Source organism: Anopheles coustani (assembly GCF_943734705.1).
Source record: "Anopheles coustani chromosome X unlocalized genomic scaffold, idAnoCousDA_361_x.2 X_unloc_11, whole genome shotgun sequence".
In the NCBI taxonomy this organism is placed as follows: Eukaryota; Metazoa; Arthropoda; class Insecta; order Diptera; family Culicidae; genus Anopheles; species Anopheles coustani.
Genome location: NW_026525060.1, coordinates 498,406 through 515,492, shown reverse-complemented (window position 1 = coordinate 515,492; position 17,087 = coordinate 498,406). Strand labels below are relative to the sequence as shown.

Genomic DNA, 17,087 nt, shown 5'->3' with positions numbered 1-17,087 from the left:
TTCATATAAGTTTGCCTTGCTTGGTGTGGTAACATTTGAGTGTAGTTCTGACATCCCCATTTTGGGACTTAGCCGATTTTTCGTAAAATACCATTTGACCCATCAGGGTCTTTTGCTTCATATAAGTTTGCCTTCCTTGGTGTGGTAACATATGAGTGTAGTTCAGACATCCCCATTTTGGGACTTAGCCGATTTTTCGTAAAATACCATATGACCCATCAGGGTCCTTGCCTTCATATAAGTTTGCCTTGCTTGGTGTGGTAACTTGTTAGTGTAGTTCTGACATCCCCATTTTGGGACTTAGCCGATTTTTCGTAAAATACCATTTGACCCATCAGGGTCTTTTGCTTCATATAAGTTTGCCTTGCTTGGTGTGGTAACATATGAGTGTAGTTCAGACATCCCCATTTTGGGACTTAGCCGATTTTTCGTAAAATAGCATATGACCCATCAGGGTCCTTGCCTTCATATAAGTTTGCCTTGCTTGGTGTGGTAACTTGTTAGTGTAGTTCTGACATCCCCATTTTGGGACTTAGCCGATTTTTCGTAAAATACCATTTGACCCATCAGGGTCTTTTGCTTCATATAAGTTTGCCTTGCTTGGTGTGGTAACATATGAGTGTAGTTCAGACATCCCCATTTTGGGACTTAGCCGATTTTTCGTAAAATACCATATGACCCATCAGGGTCCTTGCCTTCATATAAGTTTGCCTTGCTTGGTGTGGTAACATTTGAGTGTAGTTCTGACATCCCCATTTTGGGACTTAGCCGATTTTTCGTAAAATACCATATGACCCATCAGGGTCCTTTTCTTCATATAAGTTTGCCTTGCTTGGTGTGGTAACATTTGAGTGTAGTTCTGACATCATCATTTTGGGACTTAGCCGATTTTTCGATCCATACCATATGACCCATAAGGGTCCTTTTCTTCATATAAGTTTGCCTTGCTTCATGTAGTAACATATGAGTGTAGTTCTGACATCCCCATTTTGGGACTTAGCCGATTTTTCGATCAATTCCATATGACCCATCAGGGTCCTTTCCTTCATATAAGTTTCCCAAGACTTAGTGTTTTTTACCTTTGGACACCAATATCACCCTTACGGGTATCTTTGATCTTCGCACCATGTATTGACCAAATGTAGGTCTTGCTATGCCAAACTTATAATTGTTCAACACCAAGTCTCTATCTTGAACCATTAAGGCTCTAACTTGCACCAATTGCTTGGTACTCTTGGTCCGTGTTTCATCGCATACTGACTTCTTGACTTAGTGCTTTTTACCTTTGGACACAAATATCACCCTTACGGGTTTCTTTGATCTTCTCTTTTTGTATTGACCAAATGTAGGTCTTGCCATGCCAAACATATAATTGTTCTACACCAAGTCTCTATCTCGTACCGCCAGCTCGGTACATTCGATCAACCTGCCCTTAAGGCACCCGGGACTTAGCCATTTTTTCACATTTTTCATGATTTTGAGGCAACTTTTCTCGACTTTGTCACCTTATATCACCAAGATCCTTACCAAACCTTGCCCTTGCACCCAAATCCATAAACCAATCTCGCAAAACAAATAAGTTTTGGAAACGTTATGCGGAGTCCAACAACATCCCGTCGAGAGCGAGAAGATGCGATGGTTTTTTAGTAAAATCAGGTATGAGGGGAGACATCACTGATTTTGGCCCCGTTGAGCCGGTTTTCTGTACCGTAAAAAACACAAAATCAAGCGTAGCTCAGGCTGTATCAAACCAATCTTGCAAAACAAATAAGTTTTGGAAACGTTATGCGGAGTCCAACAACATCCCGTCGAGAGCGAGAAGATGCGATGGTTTTTTAGTAAAATCAGGTATGAGGGGAGACATCACTGATTTTGGCCCCGTTGAGCCGGTTTTCGGTACCGTAAAAAACACAAAACCTTGCGTAGCTCAGGCTGTATCAAACCAATCTCGCAAAACAAATAAGTTTTGGAAACGTTATGCGGAGTCCAACAACATCCCGTCGAGAGCGAGAAGATGCGATGGTTTTTTAGTAAAATCAGGTATGAGGGGAGACATCACTGATTTGGACCCCGATGAGCCGGTTTTCGGTACCGTAAAAAACACAAAACCAAGCGTAGCTCAGGCTGTATCAAACCAATCTCGCAAAACAAATAAGTTTTGGAAACGTTATGCGGAGTCCAACAACATCCCGTCGAGAGCGAGAAGATGCGATGGTTTTTTAGTAAAATCAGGTATGAGGGGAGACATCACTGATTTTGGCCCCGTTGAGCCGGTTTTCGGTACCGTAAAAAACACAAAACCTTGCGTAGCTCAGGCTGTATCAAACCAATCTCGCAAAACAAATAAGTTTTGGAAACGTTATGCGGAGTCCAACAACATCCCGTCGAGAGCGAGAAGATGCGATGGTTTTTTAGTAAAATCAGGTATGAGGGGAGACATCACTGATTTTGGGCCCGTTGAGTCGGTTTTCGGTACCGTAAAAAACACAAAACCTTGCGTAGCTCAGGCTGTATCAAACCAATCTCGCAAAACAAATAAGTTTTGGAAACGTTATGCGGAGTCCAACAACATCCCGTCGAGAGCGAGAAGATCCGATGGTTTTTTAGTAAAATCAGGTATGAGGGGAGACATCACTGATTTGCACCCCGTTGAGCCGGTTTTCAGTACCGTAAAAAACACAAAATCAAGCGTAGCTCAGGCTGTATCAAACCAATCTCGCAAAACAAATAAGTTTTGGAAACGTTATGCGGAGTCCAACAACATCCCGTCGAGAGCGAGAAGATGCGATGGTTTTTTAGTAAAATCAGGTATGAGGGGAGACATCACTGATTTTGGCCCCGTTGAGCCGGTTTTCGGTACCGTAAAAAACACAAAACCAAGCGTAGCTCAGGCTGTATCAAACCAATCTCGCAAAACAAATAAGTTTTGGAAACGTTATGCGGAGTCCAACAACATCCCGTCGAGAGCGAGAAGATGCGATGGTTTTTTAGTAAAATCAGGTATGAGGGGAGACATCACTGATTTTGGCCCCGTTGAGCCGGTTTTCGGTACCGTAAAAAACACAAAACCTTGCGTAGCTCAGGCTGTATCAAACCAATCTCGCAAAACAAATAAGTTTTGGAAACGTTATGCGGAGTCCAACAACATCCCGTCGAGAGCGAGAAGATGCGACGGTTTTTTGGAAAAATCTTGAGCTAGGGGAGACATCACTGATTTTGGCCCCGTTGAGCCGGTTTTCGGTACCGTAAAAAACACAAAACCTTGCGTAGCTCAGGCTGTATCAAACCAATCTCACAAAACAAATAAGTTTTGGAAACGTTATGCGGAGTCCAACAACATCCCGTCGAGAGCGAGAAGATGCGATGGTTTTTTAGTAAAATCAGGTATGAGGGGAGACATCACTGATTTGGACCCCGATGAGCCGGTTTTCGGTACCGTAAAAAACACAAAATCAAGCGTAGCTCAGGCTGTATCAAACCAATCTCGCAAAACAAATAAGTTTTGGAAACGTTATGCGGAGTCCAACAACATCCCGTCGAGAGCGAGAAGATGCGATGGTTTTTTAGTAAAATCAGGTATGAGGGGAGACATCACTGATTTTGGCCCCGTTGAGCCGGTTTTCAGTACCGTAAAAAACACAAAATCAAGCGTAGCTCAGGCTGTATCAAACCAATCTCGCAAAACAAATAAGTTTTGGAAACGTTATGCGGAGTCCAACAACATCCCGTCGAGAGCGAGAAGATGCGATGGTTTTTTAGTAAAATCAGGTATGAGGGGAGACATCACTGATTTGGACCCCGTTGAGCCGGTTTTCGGTACCGTAAAAAACACAAAATCAAGCGTAGCTCAGGCTGTATCAAACCAATCTCGCAAAACAAATAAGTTTTGGAAACGTTATGCGGAGTCCAACAACATCCCGTCGAGAGCGAGAAGATGCGATGGTTTTTTAGTAAAATCAGGTATGAGGGGAGACATCACTGATTTTGGCCCCGTTGAGCCGGTTTTCAGTACCGTAAAAAACACAAAATCAAGCGTAGCTCAGGCTGTATCAAACCAATCTCGCAAAACAAATAAGTTTTGGAAACGTTATGCGGAGTCCAACAACATCCTGTCGAGAGCGAGAAGATCCGATGGTTTTTTAGTAAAATCAGGTATGAGGGGAGACATCACTGATTTTGGCCCCGTTGAGCCGGTTTTCGGTACCGTAAAAAACACAAAATCAAGCGTAGCTCAGGCTGTATCAAACCAATCTCGCAAAACTAATAAGTTTTGGAAACGTTATGCAGAGTCCAACAACATCCCGTCGAGAGCGAGAAGATGCGATGGTTTTTTAGTAAAATCAGGTATGAGGGGAGACATCACTGATTTTGGCCCCGTTGAGCCGGTTTTCGGTACCGTAAAAAACACAAAATCAAGCGTAGCTCAGGCTGTATCAAACCAATCTCGCAAAACAAATAAGTTTTGGAAACGTTATGCGGAGTCCAACAACATCCCGTCGAGAGCGAGAAGATGCGATGGTTTTTTAGTAAAATCAGGTATGAGGGGAGACATCACTGATTTTGGCCCCGTTGAGCCGGTTTTCAGTACCGTAAAAAACACAAAATCAAGCGTAGCTCAGGCTGTATCAAACCAATCTCGCAAAACAAATAAGTTTTGGAAACGTTATGCGGAGTCCAACAACATCCCGTCGAGAGCGAGAAGATGCGATGGTTTTTTAGTAAAATCAGGTATGAGGGGAGACATCACTGATTTGGACCCCGTTGAGCCGGTTTTCGGTACCGTAAAAAACACAAAATCAAGCGTAGCTCAGGCTGTATCAAACCAATCTCGCAAAACAAATAAGTTTTGGAAACGTTATGCGGAGTCCAACAACATCCCGTCGAGAGCGAGAAGATGCGATGGTTTTTTAGTAAAATCAGGTATGAGGGGAGACATCACTGATTTTGGCCCCGTTGAGCCGGTTTTCGGTACCGTAAAAAACACAAAACCCTGCGTAGCTCAGGCTGTATCAAACCAATCTCGCAAAACAAATAAGTTTTGGAAACGTTATGCGGAGTCCAACAACATCCCGTCGAGAGCGAGAAGATGCGATGGTTTTTTAGTAAAATCAGGTATGAGGGGAGACATCACTGATTTTGGCCCCGTTGAGCCGGTTTTCGGTACCGTAAAAAACACAAAACCTTGCGTAGCTCAGGCTGTATCAAACCAATCTCGCAAAACAAATAAGTTTTGGAAACGTTATGCGGAGTCCAACAACATCCCGTCGAGAGCGAGAAGATGCGATGGTTTTTTAGAAAAATCTTGAGCTAGGGGAGACATCACTGATTTGGACCCCGTTGAGCCGGTTTTCAGTACCGTAAAAAACACAAAATCAAGCGTAGCTCAGGCTGTATCAAACCAATCTCGCAAAACAAATAAGTTTTGGAAACGTTATGCGGAGTCCAACAACATCCCGTCGAGAGCGAGAAGATGCGATGGTTTTTTAGAAAAATCAGGTATGAGGGGAGACATCACTGATTTTGGCCCCGTTGAGCCGGTTTTCGGTACCGTAAAAAACACAAAACCTTGCGTAGCTCAGGCTGTATCAAACCAATCTCTCAAAACAAATAAGTTTTGGAAACGTTATGCGGAGTCCAACAACATCCCGTCGAGAGCGAGAAGATGCGATGGTTTTTTAGTAAAATCAGGTATGAGGGGAGACATCACTGATTTGGACCCCGTTGAGCCGGTTTTCGGTACCGTTAAAAACACAAAATCAAGCGTAGCTCAGGCTGTATCAAACCAATCTCGCAAAACTAATAAGTTTTGGAAACGTTATGCGGAGTCCAACAACATCCCGTCGAGAGCGAGAAGATGCGATGGTTTTTTAGTAAAATCAGGTGTTCCGATAGCTCAAGTCGATGGTTCAGCTTAGACTAAAATACATTTATTGATGTAATCTTACAAGTTATCTTAACGCTAGATCTTATCTCACAAACACTTATTACTTAGCTATCACTAACATATCTACTACTGGTAACATAATTATCTTATGCAAAGGACTGTGCTACTGGGGCATCCTTTGCCTACTTTACGGCGCTAACATCCCGACCACCATAAAAATTCAAATTTTTATAAACTAATTAAACTATTTACACTGTTGAACCTTTCCTCCTTCCTTTCTGTTGCCCTCAAATGGAAGTACGCATAACTTGGCAACTGGCCTTTTCACTTTATCCGACTGAGCTGTGCGCAAAGTAACTACCCTGACTATACCGTCCTTCCCTGGGTGCACTTCTATCACTCGTGCCAATGGCCATTTGTTTGGTGGCATATTGTCATCACGAATGATAACCATTATTCCAGGTTCTATAGCCGTCGCAGGCATACTCCACTTATTCCTAACGTGCAGCTGATGCAGATACTCGGATCGCCATCGAGCCCAAAAGTGCTGAAATCGCTGTTGAATCACCCGCCAATGATTCAACCTGCCTTCCGGAATATCCCGCAGATCAATATCCGGGACCTGCTGCATATTTGAACCCGTGATAAAGTGGCCCGGTGTAAGTGCTTCCAAATCTGCAGGGTCATCCGACATCGGAGTGATAGGTCGCGAATTCAGGCAACATTCTACCTGCGCCAACAGCGTGACCATATCTTCATACGTGGTAGCTGCGTCTCCCAATACACGATGTAGATGACGCTTCATCGACTTAACCGCTGCCTCCCAAAGTCCTCCGAAGTGGGGAGCTCCGGGCGGAATGAAACTCCATTTCAAACCTCGTTCGCTGCTCCAAGTTGTTACCTCTGCCTGAAATTGAGAGGAACTAAGCAGATCATAGAGTTTACGCAGTTCGTTGGCGGCTCCCTTGAAGTTGGTGCCATTGTCGGAGTGCAGTTCAGCCACTAATCCTCGCTTCGACACGAATCTTCGGAGTGCCGCTATGAAGGCTGCCGTGGACAGAGAGGAAACCAACTCCAGATGCACTGCCCGCGTAACGAAGCACACAAACACTGCGATGTATGCCTTTGTGGGTGCTGCCTTCCTATGACCGCCCTTGATGTACACTGGGCCGCAGTAATCCACACCCGATATGGCAAACGGTCTCGCTTCCGCTACTCTTGCTGCAGGTAACTCTCCCATTGGTTGCACCACCAGCTTCGGCTTATTCTTGAAGCAGCTGACACACTGCCGCTGCACTTGCCGAACCACTGACCTCACTCCCATGATCCAAAATCGTTGTCGTAATGAGGTCAACATCAACTGTGGCCCAGCATGAAGCAAGTTGACATGGTAATGTAACGCCAACAACCTCGCCAACGGATGCCCTTTGGGAATTATTATGGGATGCTTTGCTGCCTCACTCATATGCGCGTTCTAAAGCCGTCCCTTGACACGAATCAATCCATCTTCGCCCAGAAATGGATCGCAGAACCTCAAGCCCGAAGCACTCGGCAAACTCCTTCCTTTCTTCAACGTGTCCAGCTCTGCCGCCAACTGCTCCCTCTGTGCCAAGCGGCAAAGCGTTGACTCCGCCATCCTTAAATCTTCCGTGGTCAACGGTGCCATTTCCTCTGACGTTGGTTTTGCATGCGACCTTAGAGCGTGGAGATATCGCTGACAATATCCCACAACTCTGCGCAGCTTCGTGTATGTGGAGCACAGGGAGTAGAGTCGGTCACTAAAGTTCTCTTCGTCAAGCGAAGAGGCTAGTACCGCTGTTGCTCGTTCTTCTCCTGTAGGTTCCAATGCCTTTGCATTGTTTGGCAATGCTGGCCACGATTCTTCCTCCAAGGAGAGCCATGTTGGCCCCGACCACCATTGCTTGGTGTCGATAAGTGCCTCCGGATCCACCCCTCTAGACACCAGATCCGCTGGGTTCTCGACTCCCGGCACGTGTCTCCATTGAGCTCCTTCCGCGTTCCGCTGGATCTTTGATGTGCGATTCGCTACGAATGTCTTCCAATTTCCATGAGGAGAATTCACCCAATGCCACACAGTCATGGAATCCGTCCATAAAAAGGCAGGTGCTCCTTCCGGCAGGACCTTCTTCACTAACCGATATAAGTTGCTGCCCAAGAGCGCTGCACATAACTCCAATCTAGCGATCGTTATCTTTTGCTTCAACGATACCAACTTCGATTTCGATATAAAGAAGTTCACTGTCGCCTTTTCGCCAACTTTCTGACAACGGATGTAACAACAAGCTCCATACCCCCTTTCCGATGCGTCGCAGAATATATGCACTTGTTTTTCCATACTGCTATCCGTTACCACTGGTCTTGGAACTTCTATCTTTGATAGTGCCGTAAGTTGGGGAAAGAACGCCATCCATTCTGCAAACAAGCCTTCTGGTAACACATCGTCCCAGTCCCAGCGTTTTCCCTTGGCATCCTTCAAAGTTACTATACGTTGCAAAAGCAGCTTTGCCTTCATCTTAACAGGATCGAGGAATCCTAATGGATCATATACTTTCGCGAGGCATCCCGATACCTGCCGTTTCGTGCGTAGGGTTTCAATCTGTGGCGGTAGCCTAACTTGAACACTCAAGACGTCCGACGATGTGTTCCACGACAAGCCCAATGTGGACACCGTACCTGTAGGCTCCGTCCCAAACTCATAATTTCCTGCCTTCGCGATGTGCTCTGGTGTGATTGCTGCAAGTGCTTCTGGCTCATTGGAAGCCCACTTGCGGAGGCCGAACCCTCCCATGCTGAGCAACTCACTGAGCTCCTTTACCATGTTTCCCGCTTCCTCTATGGTCGCTGCGCCGGACAAGATGTCGTCAACATAGAAATCATTTGCGCAGCGTGACGCCATGGGAAACTGATGCCCTTCATCTTCGAAAATCTTAAATAATGTCCTGATTGCTAGGAAGGGTGCACACGCGGTCCCATACGTTACCGTATTCAGAACGTAGACCCCAACTGGATCATTGGCGGTTTCTCTCCATAATATTCGTTGTAGATTTTTATCTTCTTCCGCCACCAAGACCTGCCGATACATTTTCTCTACATCAGCCACAAAGGCCACAGGCCTCATCCTGAATCTGAGAAGAATGACTTCTATGTCGTCTTGTAATCGCGGTCCAGTCAACAAAATGTCGTTTAAGCTTAGCCCGGTACCACAACGGCATGATGCATCGAACACCACTCGACACTTTTTCGTCAATCCATCAGTCTTCCAAACTGCATGGTGCGGTAGGTAAAACCGTGGCGTGCCCTCTGCCATCTTATCTTCTACATAAGTTGACACCTTTGTCATATGCCCTAGTCTGATGTATTCGGACATAAATTCCTTGTACGCGGCACCCAGGTTCGGCTCCTTGATCATACGCCTTTCAATGGCCGCTAACCTTTTCAATGCTGGTTGAAGTGAGTCTCCCAACCTTTCTTCGAAGTTGGCTACCTTGGGCAACTTAACGACATACCTTCCCGACTCGGTGCGCCTCGTTGTGTTTAGATAAAGGTTTTCACATTCCTCATCTTGCTCGGACCGTACACGTTCTTCCGGTATCGCTTCCAGGCTAGCCAGCTTCTCAAATATTGCCCCAAGATCGTTGTCAGCCAAACAGGAACAGACGACCTCAGCTGCATCTTCAGAGACTCGTTCTTCCCTGCCGCATACAATCCAACCAAGGCTGGACTCCAGGAGCTTTGGCAAGTGAGGTGCTAACTTTAATTGACCTTGTTGGAGCAACTCGCCAAATAACTCTGCACCAATCAGAAGGTCTATCCGCTCACTCCGGAAGAATGCTGGATCTGCCAATATCAGTGCTTGGGGAATGTTCCAGGACTCCGTGTTCCGAGTTTGCGCTGGAAAGTTGGCTGTTATGTTTCGCAGCACCAACCAATTCACTCGAGACACAAAGGTTGACGCTCGTGATTTCATGGTAGCTACCACCATCGTCTCTGCCTTTAGCGAAACTGCTCCGATGCCGGACAAAGGTTTATTTAGTCGCCTTTTCTTCAGCTTCAACTGCTGTACCAACCGTTCGCTCATGAAGTTGGATTGCGACCCCTGGTCCAGCAACGCTCTAGCTGGAAATTCTCTACCTTCATCATTGCAAATCAACACCTGAGCCGTTGACAACCAAATCATTTTCTCTTGTGAAGGCTGCGAATCAACTGGAGCTGGTATGTACGTGGTGGCGCTTATGCTGCTCTCTGTTCTCGGGGTAATCGGATTGGTTTTGTTGCATACAAAGGTGTGATGTCGTTTCTGACAGTTTCCGCATCTTGACTGGGCCTTACAGAATCTTGCTTGATGCTCCTTTCCCAAGCAGTTGAAGCACAAAGACTCAACCTTCGCAATCTGTTGGCGCTCTGACAACGACATCTTTGCAAATCTCTCGCATCTTGCGATATGATGATCAGCCTTACACAACACACACCCTCTGAGCATGTTGCCTGTCTGAGCTGCACAGGACATTGAAGCCGGATGCGGTCTTTGTGTAGGCTTTCGAGTACCTTGATGGTCATGATTTGTACTTGTGGCTCTGGTTGCCGGCCTCGTATCGATCCTGTTTTGCGTGTGGACGACCGAGTTTGTCAGAATCTTGATGCGCCGCTCACAAAACTCCATCAATGCCTTAAAGGTATCCGTCTTCTGCTCGGCTGCAATAAGTTCGAAAGCCATTAGTGTTTGCTCGTCGAACTTGTATCTTACCAGACTTGACAATGGGGTATCCCAGGAAGATACAGGCTCCTGCAATCTGTCCATCCCAAGCACTAAGCGCTTCGATTCGTTGACGATACGAGTCAATTCCTCCGCCGTTGCGGCAGCCATCGGTTGCAGATCCACCAACGCCTTGAAGTAGTTCCGTTTCAGCATCTTCGCATCATCAAACCGATCCAACAACGCTTGCCACGTACTGTTGTAGTTTCCTTCTACAAGCTTTACGTGGTCGAATAACCTGGCAGCATCTCCTTTTAGCGAAGCCAACAAATATTGCAGCTTCATTATGTCCGACAACTCTGCATCGTGAACCATTGCAGTGAAGCGATCCTTGAAGCTCATCCATTTTGTTTTGTCACCATCGAACGCCGGTAAATCGATTTTGGGAAGCCTCACTTGCGAATTTGTAAAACTTGCATTCGCCATTGTACTATTTGCAGCCGGCCTATGGCCGTCCGCCCCATCTTGCTTCTCCAACAGAAAGCCCTTCACCCGATGGAACTTCCCGTAGAAGGCTTGTTTTTCGGTCAAAAGTTCCACCGTATCACATTCTTCGTGTTCCGTTAGTAACTTTTCTCTCGCACTTTCGAAGTTACTCTTAGCCTCTTCCAACGAAATGAGGAGGCTGCTTATCTGGCACTGCTGGTTTTCGGTATAATTTTCGACGAACTCATAAAAAAAATCAACTCCCGCTAACTTGTCGTTGTATACGCGTTTCAACTGACGCACCATTTTGTCCGAAACGGGCATTTTCCTTATTATTTTTGTCCCGAGAAACGCTAATCCTTATACGCCAACCGCCAACTTTTTGTGCCACACTGTAGCGTCGACTCAAATTCGCGCGCGCTTTGCTGGATTTGGTTGCCGCTTGACACGGTCGTTCACGTACAGGTCCAATGGTCACAATTTCACCACGGCAACCACCACGAACTAGTGAATCTAACTACCATCCACTGAACTCAAACTCTTTCCGCGAATCAACTCTCTAACGCGGTTTACTCCGGATGAATGTTACAAGAATCCAAATTCTATCCGGTTCGAAGGACCAATGTTCCGATAGCTCAAGTCGATGGTTCAGCTTAGACTAAAATACATTTATTGATGTAATCTTACAAGTTATCTTAACGCTAGATCTTATCTCACAAACACTTATTACTTAGCTATCACTAACATATCTACTACTGGTAACATAATTATCTTATGCAAAGGACTGTGCTACTGGGGCATCCTTTGCCTACTTTACGGCGCTAACATCAGGTATGAGGGGAGACATCACTGATTTTGGCCCCGTTGAGCCGGTTTTCGGTACCGTAAAAAACACAAAACCTTGCGTAGCTCAGGCTGTATCAAACCAATCTCACAAAACAAATAAGTTTTGGAAACGTTATGCGGAGTCCAACAACATCCCGTCGAGAGCGAGAAGATGCGATGGTTTTTTAGTAAAATCAGGTATGAGGGGAGACATCACTGATTTTGGCCCCGTTGAGCCGGTTTTCGGTACCGTAAAAAACACAAAATCAAGCGTAGCTCAGGCTGTATCAAACCAATCTCGCAAAACAAATAAGTTTTGGAAACGTTATGCGGAGTCCAACAACATCCCGTCGAGAGCGAGAAGATGCGATGGTTTTTTAGTAAAATCAGGTATGAGGGGAGACATCACTGATTTTGGCCCCGTTGAGCCGGTTTTCGGTACAGTACAAAACACAAAATCAAGCGTAGCTCAGGCTGTATCAAACCAATCTCGCAAAACTAATAAGTTTTGGAAACGTTATGCGGAGTCCAACAACATCCCGTCGAGAGCGAGAAGATGCGATGGTTTTTTAGTAAAATCAGGTATGAGGGGAGACATCACTGATTTTGGCCCCGTTGAGCCGGTTTTCGGTACCGTTAAAAACACAAAATCAAGCGTAGCTCAGGCTGTATCAAACCAATCTCGCAAAACTAATAAGTTTTGGAAACGTTATGCGGAGTCCAACAACATCCCGTCGAGAGCGAGAAGATGCGATGGTTTTTTAGTAAAATCAGGTATGAGGGGAGACATCACTGATTTGGACCCCGTTGAGCCGGTTTTCGGTACCGTAAAAAACACAAAATCAAGCGTAGCTCAGGCTGTATCAAACCAATCTCGCAAAACAAATAAGTTTTGGAAACGTTATGCGGAGTCCAACAACATCCCGTCGAGAGCGAGAAGATGCGATGGTTTTTTAGTAAAATCAGGTATGAGGGGAGACATCACTGATTTTGGCCCCGTTGAGCCGGTTTTCGGTACCGTAAAAAACACAAAACCTTGCGTAGCTCAGGCTGTATCAAACCAATCTCGCAAAACAAATAAGTTTTGGAAACGTTATGCGGAGTCCAACAACATCCCGTCGAGAGCGAGAAGATGCGATGGTTTTTTAGTAAAATCAGGTATGAGGGGAGACATCACTGATTTTGGCCCCGTTGAGCCGGTTTTCGGTACCGTAAAAAACACAAAACCTTGCGTAGCTCAGGCTGTATCAAACCAATCTCGCAAAATAAATAAGTTTTGGAAACGTTAAGCGGAGTCCAACAACATCCCGTCGAGAGCGAGAAGGTGCGATGGTTTTTTAGTAAAATCAGGTATGAGGGGAGACATCACTGATTTTGGCCCCGTTGAGCCGGTTTTCGGTACCGTAAAAAACACAAAATCAAGCGTAGCTCAGGCTGTATCAAACCAATCTCGCAAAACAAATAAGTTTTGGAAACGTTATGCGGAGGCCAACAACATCCCGTCGAGAGCGAGAAGATGCGATGGTTTTTTAGTAAAATCAGGTATGAGGGGAGACATCACTGATTTTGGCCCCGTTGAGCCGGTTTTCGGTACCGTAAAAAACACAAAATCAAGCGTAGCTCAGGCTGTATCAAACCAATCTTGCAAAACAAATAAGTTTTGGAAACGTTATGCGGAGTCCAACAACATCCCGTCGAGAGCGAGAAGATGCGATGGTTTTTTAGTAAAATCAGGTATGAGGGGAGACATCACTGATTTTGGCCAAGTTGAGCCGGTTTTCGGTACCGTAAAAAACACAAAATCAAGCGTAGCTCAGGCTGTATCAAACCAATCTCGCAAAACAAATAAGTTTTGGAAACGTTATGCGGAGTCCAACAACATCCCGTCGAGAGCGAGAAGATGCGATGGTTTTTTAGTAAAATCAGGTATGAGGGGAGACATCACTGATTTTGGCCCCGTTGAGCCGGTTTTCGGTACCGTAAAAAACACAAAATCAAGCGTAGCTCAGGCTGTATCAAACCAATCTTGCAAAACAAATAAGTTTTGGAAACGTTATGCGGAGTCCAACAACATCCCGTCGAGAGCGAGAAGATGCGATGGTTTTTTAGAAAAATCTTGAGCTAGGGGAGACATCACTGATTTGGACCCCGTTGAGCCGGTTTTCAGTATTTCAAATGTATTCCGTAAGAAGTTTTCTTTTTGACAATATTCTTCAATGTCATCGTGTTTACAAGATGCGGGTTCAGTTCTTCAAAAAGCATAAAGAAAACCAATGAACCAATTTTTTTATTATTCTAGTTTTAAAAAGAATTGTTCTCTCTAGTCGTTATTCAAAATTTAGTCATGTTTCTTTCACATCATCGAAATATTATTGGCACATTCACGCAGAAAGAAACAACGTGTTCTAAATATTGTTTGTGAACTATTGTCAAATAATAAATTCCTTTTTCGTTCAACTGACATTTTGGGAAGCAGGACAGAAGATGTCCATCTTGTACGATGTACCTGCCGCAAAAAACGACGCCATTTTGTAGACTCATTTCTACGGTCAAAAAAAGCAGACGTAACAAGTTACTCTCCAGGAAAAATAAAAAGTTTGGTGAAGAAAATGGCTTATAATCTGATGAATGCAAGTGAGGATCTGTTCGGATCGGCGGACTCCGAACAAGGAGCGAATTTCGGAAACGTAGCTGCCGAACAGTGGACGGAATCAGAGTACAATGATTTGGTCCACGGGCTTCGAGCAATTTTGCCAGCAGAGGACGTGCTAAATGCAGATGCCCGGCTGCAGGAAATAGACTGGGCTCGCGTCGCTGTCGGCAACCGTACGGAAGAAGCAAAGAGCGCTACTAAAATGTTGTTGCAGACCATAAACATGCATCGGACGCTGGACGAAATGCTCTGCATCGTGCAGAAGAAAGGAGTCCGGGAGTGTTTGGGCAAGACGCCGAAAACAACCCCACAAGAAATGCAACAATATTCGTAAGTCTTAAATAATCAACCAAAAGGTTCCTTTGTTTTCATTGACTGTATTGTTTGTTTTGTTTTGTTTATTTCTAGCCACCAGAACCAAACCAAAACAACATACAACAAGAAAGCAAACCGAACCATAACACCTTACAATATTTTTACAAAACAACACAGCACCTTAAATCTGACTTGCGCCGACCGGAAAAAGCTGTGGAAGCATGCTGATCCTGCCACGAAACTGCCTTATATCATCGAAGCATCGCGTTCGGAAAACCACCGGCTTACAAAGGAAGAAAAGCGGCTGTTTGACGAGGCAAACGGAAAGCCCCAATCCGTTCCGCTCACTACAATCGATTACTTCGTCGCAAAGTACGGACAACAAAAACCACCATATACCGCAGCGAGGTGTCACCGGGCTGCAAGGAAGCGATTCCACCGACTGCCGACAGTCCGCAAAGCAGCATTCGAGAAAGAACACCAGGACGCCCTGATAAGATACATCACCGAACTTATGGCGTATATTGATACATGTTCATCTTTTCAGATGCAGGCGGAGTGGGACGAGCTGGATCGGTACATGCAGGCTGTGCTAGCGAAAACTCAAGTGGTGGACGAAGACCAGGAAAGTTGCAGCACCGGTGATTTCGACGGCTTGCCGATTGCGGAGTCGACGGCGCTGGACGATGCAACCCTTTTTGGCTGTTTGGATCAACGCAACAGGGGTGCTAAACGAAGGAAACCGGACAATTCATCGTCGTCGTCAAGCGTCCACTCGCTCAATCTATTTTAATAGGAAAAATTAATTTAACTTTATTAGTGCATGCCTTTAATTAATTTAATGCATGCAATAAAATAAATTAATGCATGCAAATGTAGACATAGCTTATTTTTAATGCATGCAAATAAACAAACATCACATATTAAACATTCGTGTTCAAGTTATTTATGCAAAGGCTTCATTTTCGCTGGATTCGTTACTCGCATTATTTATTTCGCTATCGCTGGCTCTCGATGTTTATGATGACTTTTATTACATGCACGATTAAACTCACATATTGGGTTTCGTTTGAGTTTGATGTTAGCCCGAAACTTTTGCAGGAAAAATTTGATCATCATAGTCGTGAACATCACCCGGCAGTTAGCAAATCTGCCGTCGAGTAAAATTCGTGTAAATGTTCTATCAGCCATAATAAAAAAACGGCTGACATAGTCAAGCTGCAATAAACATACTTGTGTTTTGTTGAAAACTATCCTCGAACGAAAGAATTTTCTAAAAACACAAAATGCGTTTCCTGAGCGAGTATCTATAAAGAGCAAGTATCTACGAAAATAAAACTCAATTAAAATTAATGCAAGGAAAGAAAAGACTTTCAACGATAAGACGCTCGTATTCAAGCAATTTGAGCTTTGGCTTCATTTTTCCTTGCTTCGATACTCGCACTCGTTGAATTCACTCTCGCTGGCTCTCGTGATTTATTTTGCTGTTTTATTTCACGTTTCACACGCGCGTCATGCACGATTTCACTCATTTTTCACGCCAAAAATGTTACAAAGTTCGCCCTCGTTTAATATTTTTAAACGGAATGGTTAACAGCTATGCGAGATATGTCTAACTTGATGGGCTGTGACCGTTAACGCTTAGATCTTGTTCACCATCGGTCCATTTTGTTACATGAGCTACAAGTTTTGCTTTAACTTGAAAGCGAACAGATGATGTCTCGGTTTGCTGTTCCAGCAGAAGTTTTATCATTTAAAACGCCTGTGAAACACGAGCTAGTATTGTACCCATCGTGTCAGCAAGTACAAAATGTTGCACACAGGTAGAGTTTTAGCGCACTTTTCATGGAAACAGGTAACGAAAGATTAATTTTTGATTGGAATATTGGCAGGCAGGTATATAGTTAAACGAAAAGTACAACTCATTTTTACTCCCGTCCCGAACGAAACAGTTTTGGAAACATATGATGTATGCAGCCGATCATCACGTGCGAGGTTGGTTTTTATTTGTACTCGCATAAAATGCGCCTTATGGCAACTCCAGAAAACATGATTTTATTTTGTTTTTGTAATTTATGCCGTAAAAGATAATAACAACCTTTCTGAAACTGTGCCTAGCAAGGCGCTCGGTTGTATACAGCCATAACGATAATTCATCATTCAGGTACCTTATTCTGCCATGCCAAGAGTACACCGCGATCGGTCAACGA

The 17,087-nt window shown here is 44.7% G+C and overlaps 2 protein-coding genes across 2 annotated transcripts; both read right to left on the bottom strand.

Moving 5' to 3' along the window:
• Nucleotides 1-6,472: 6,472 nt before the first annotated feature.
• LOC131269914 (uncharacterized) lies at nt 6,473-7,208 on the bottom strand (the record flags this gene model as incomplete). The annotated part of the gene is made up of 1 exon (XM_058272382.1): nt 6,473-7,208. A coding segment is annotated over exon 1 (736 nt), but the record flags the coding sequence as incomplete, so codon positions are not given.
• A 150-nt stretch (nt 7,209-7,358) lies between these two features.
• LOC131269913 (uncharacterized) lies at nt 7,359-11,390 on the bottom strand. The gene has a single exon (XM_058272381.1). It carries the CDS (start codon nt 11,388-11,390, stop codon nt 7,359-7,361), a length of 4,032 nt encoding a protein of 1,343 aa, XP_058128364.1.
• Nucleotides 11,391-17,087: the final 5,697 nt, after the last annotated feature.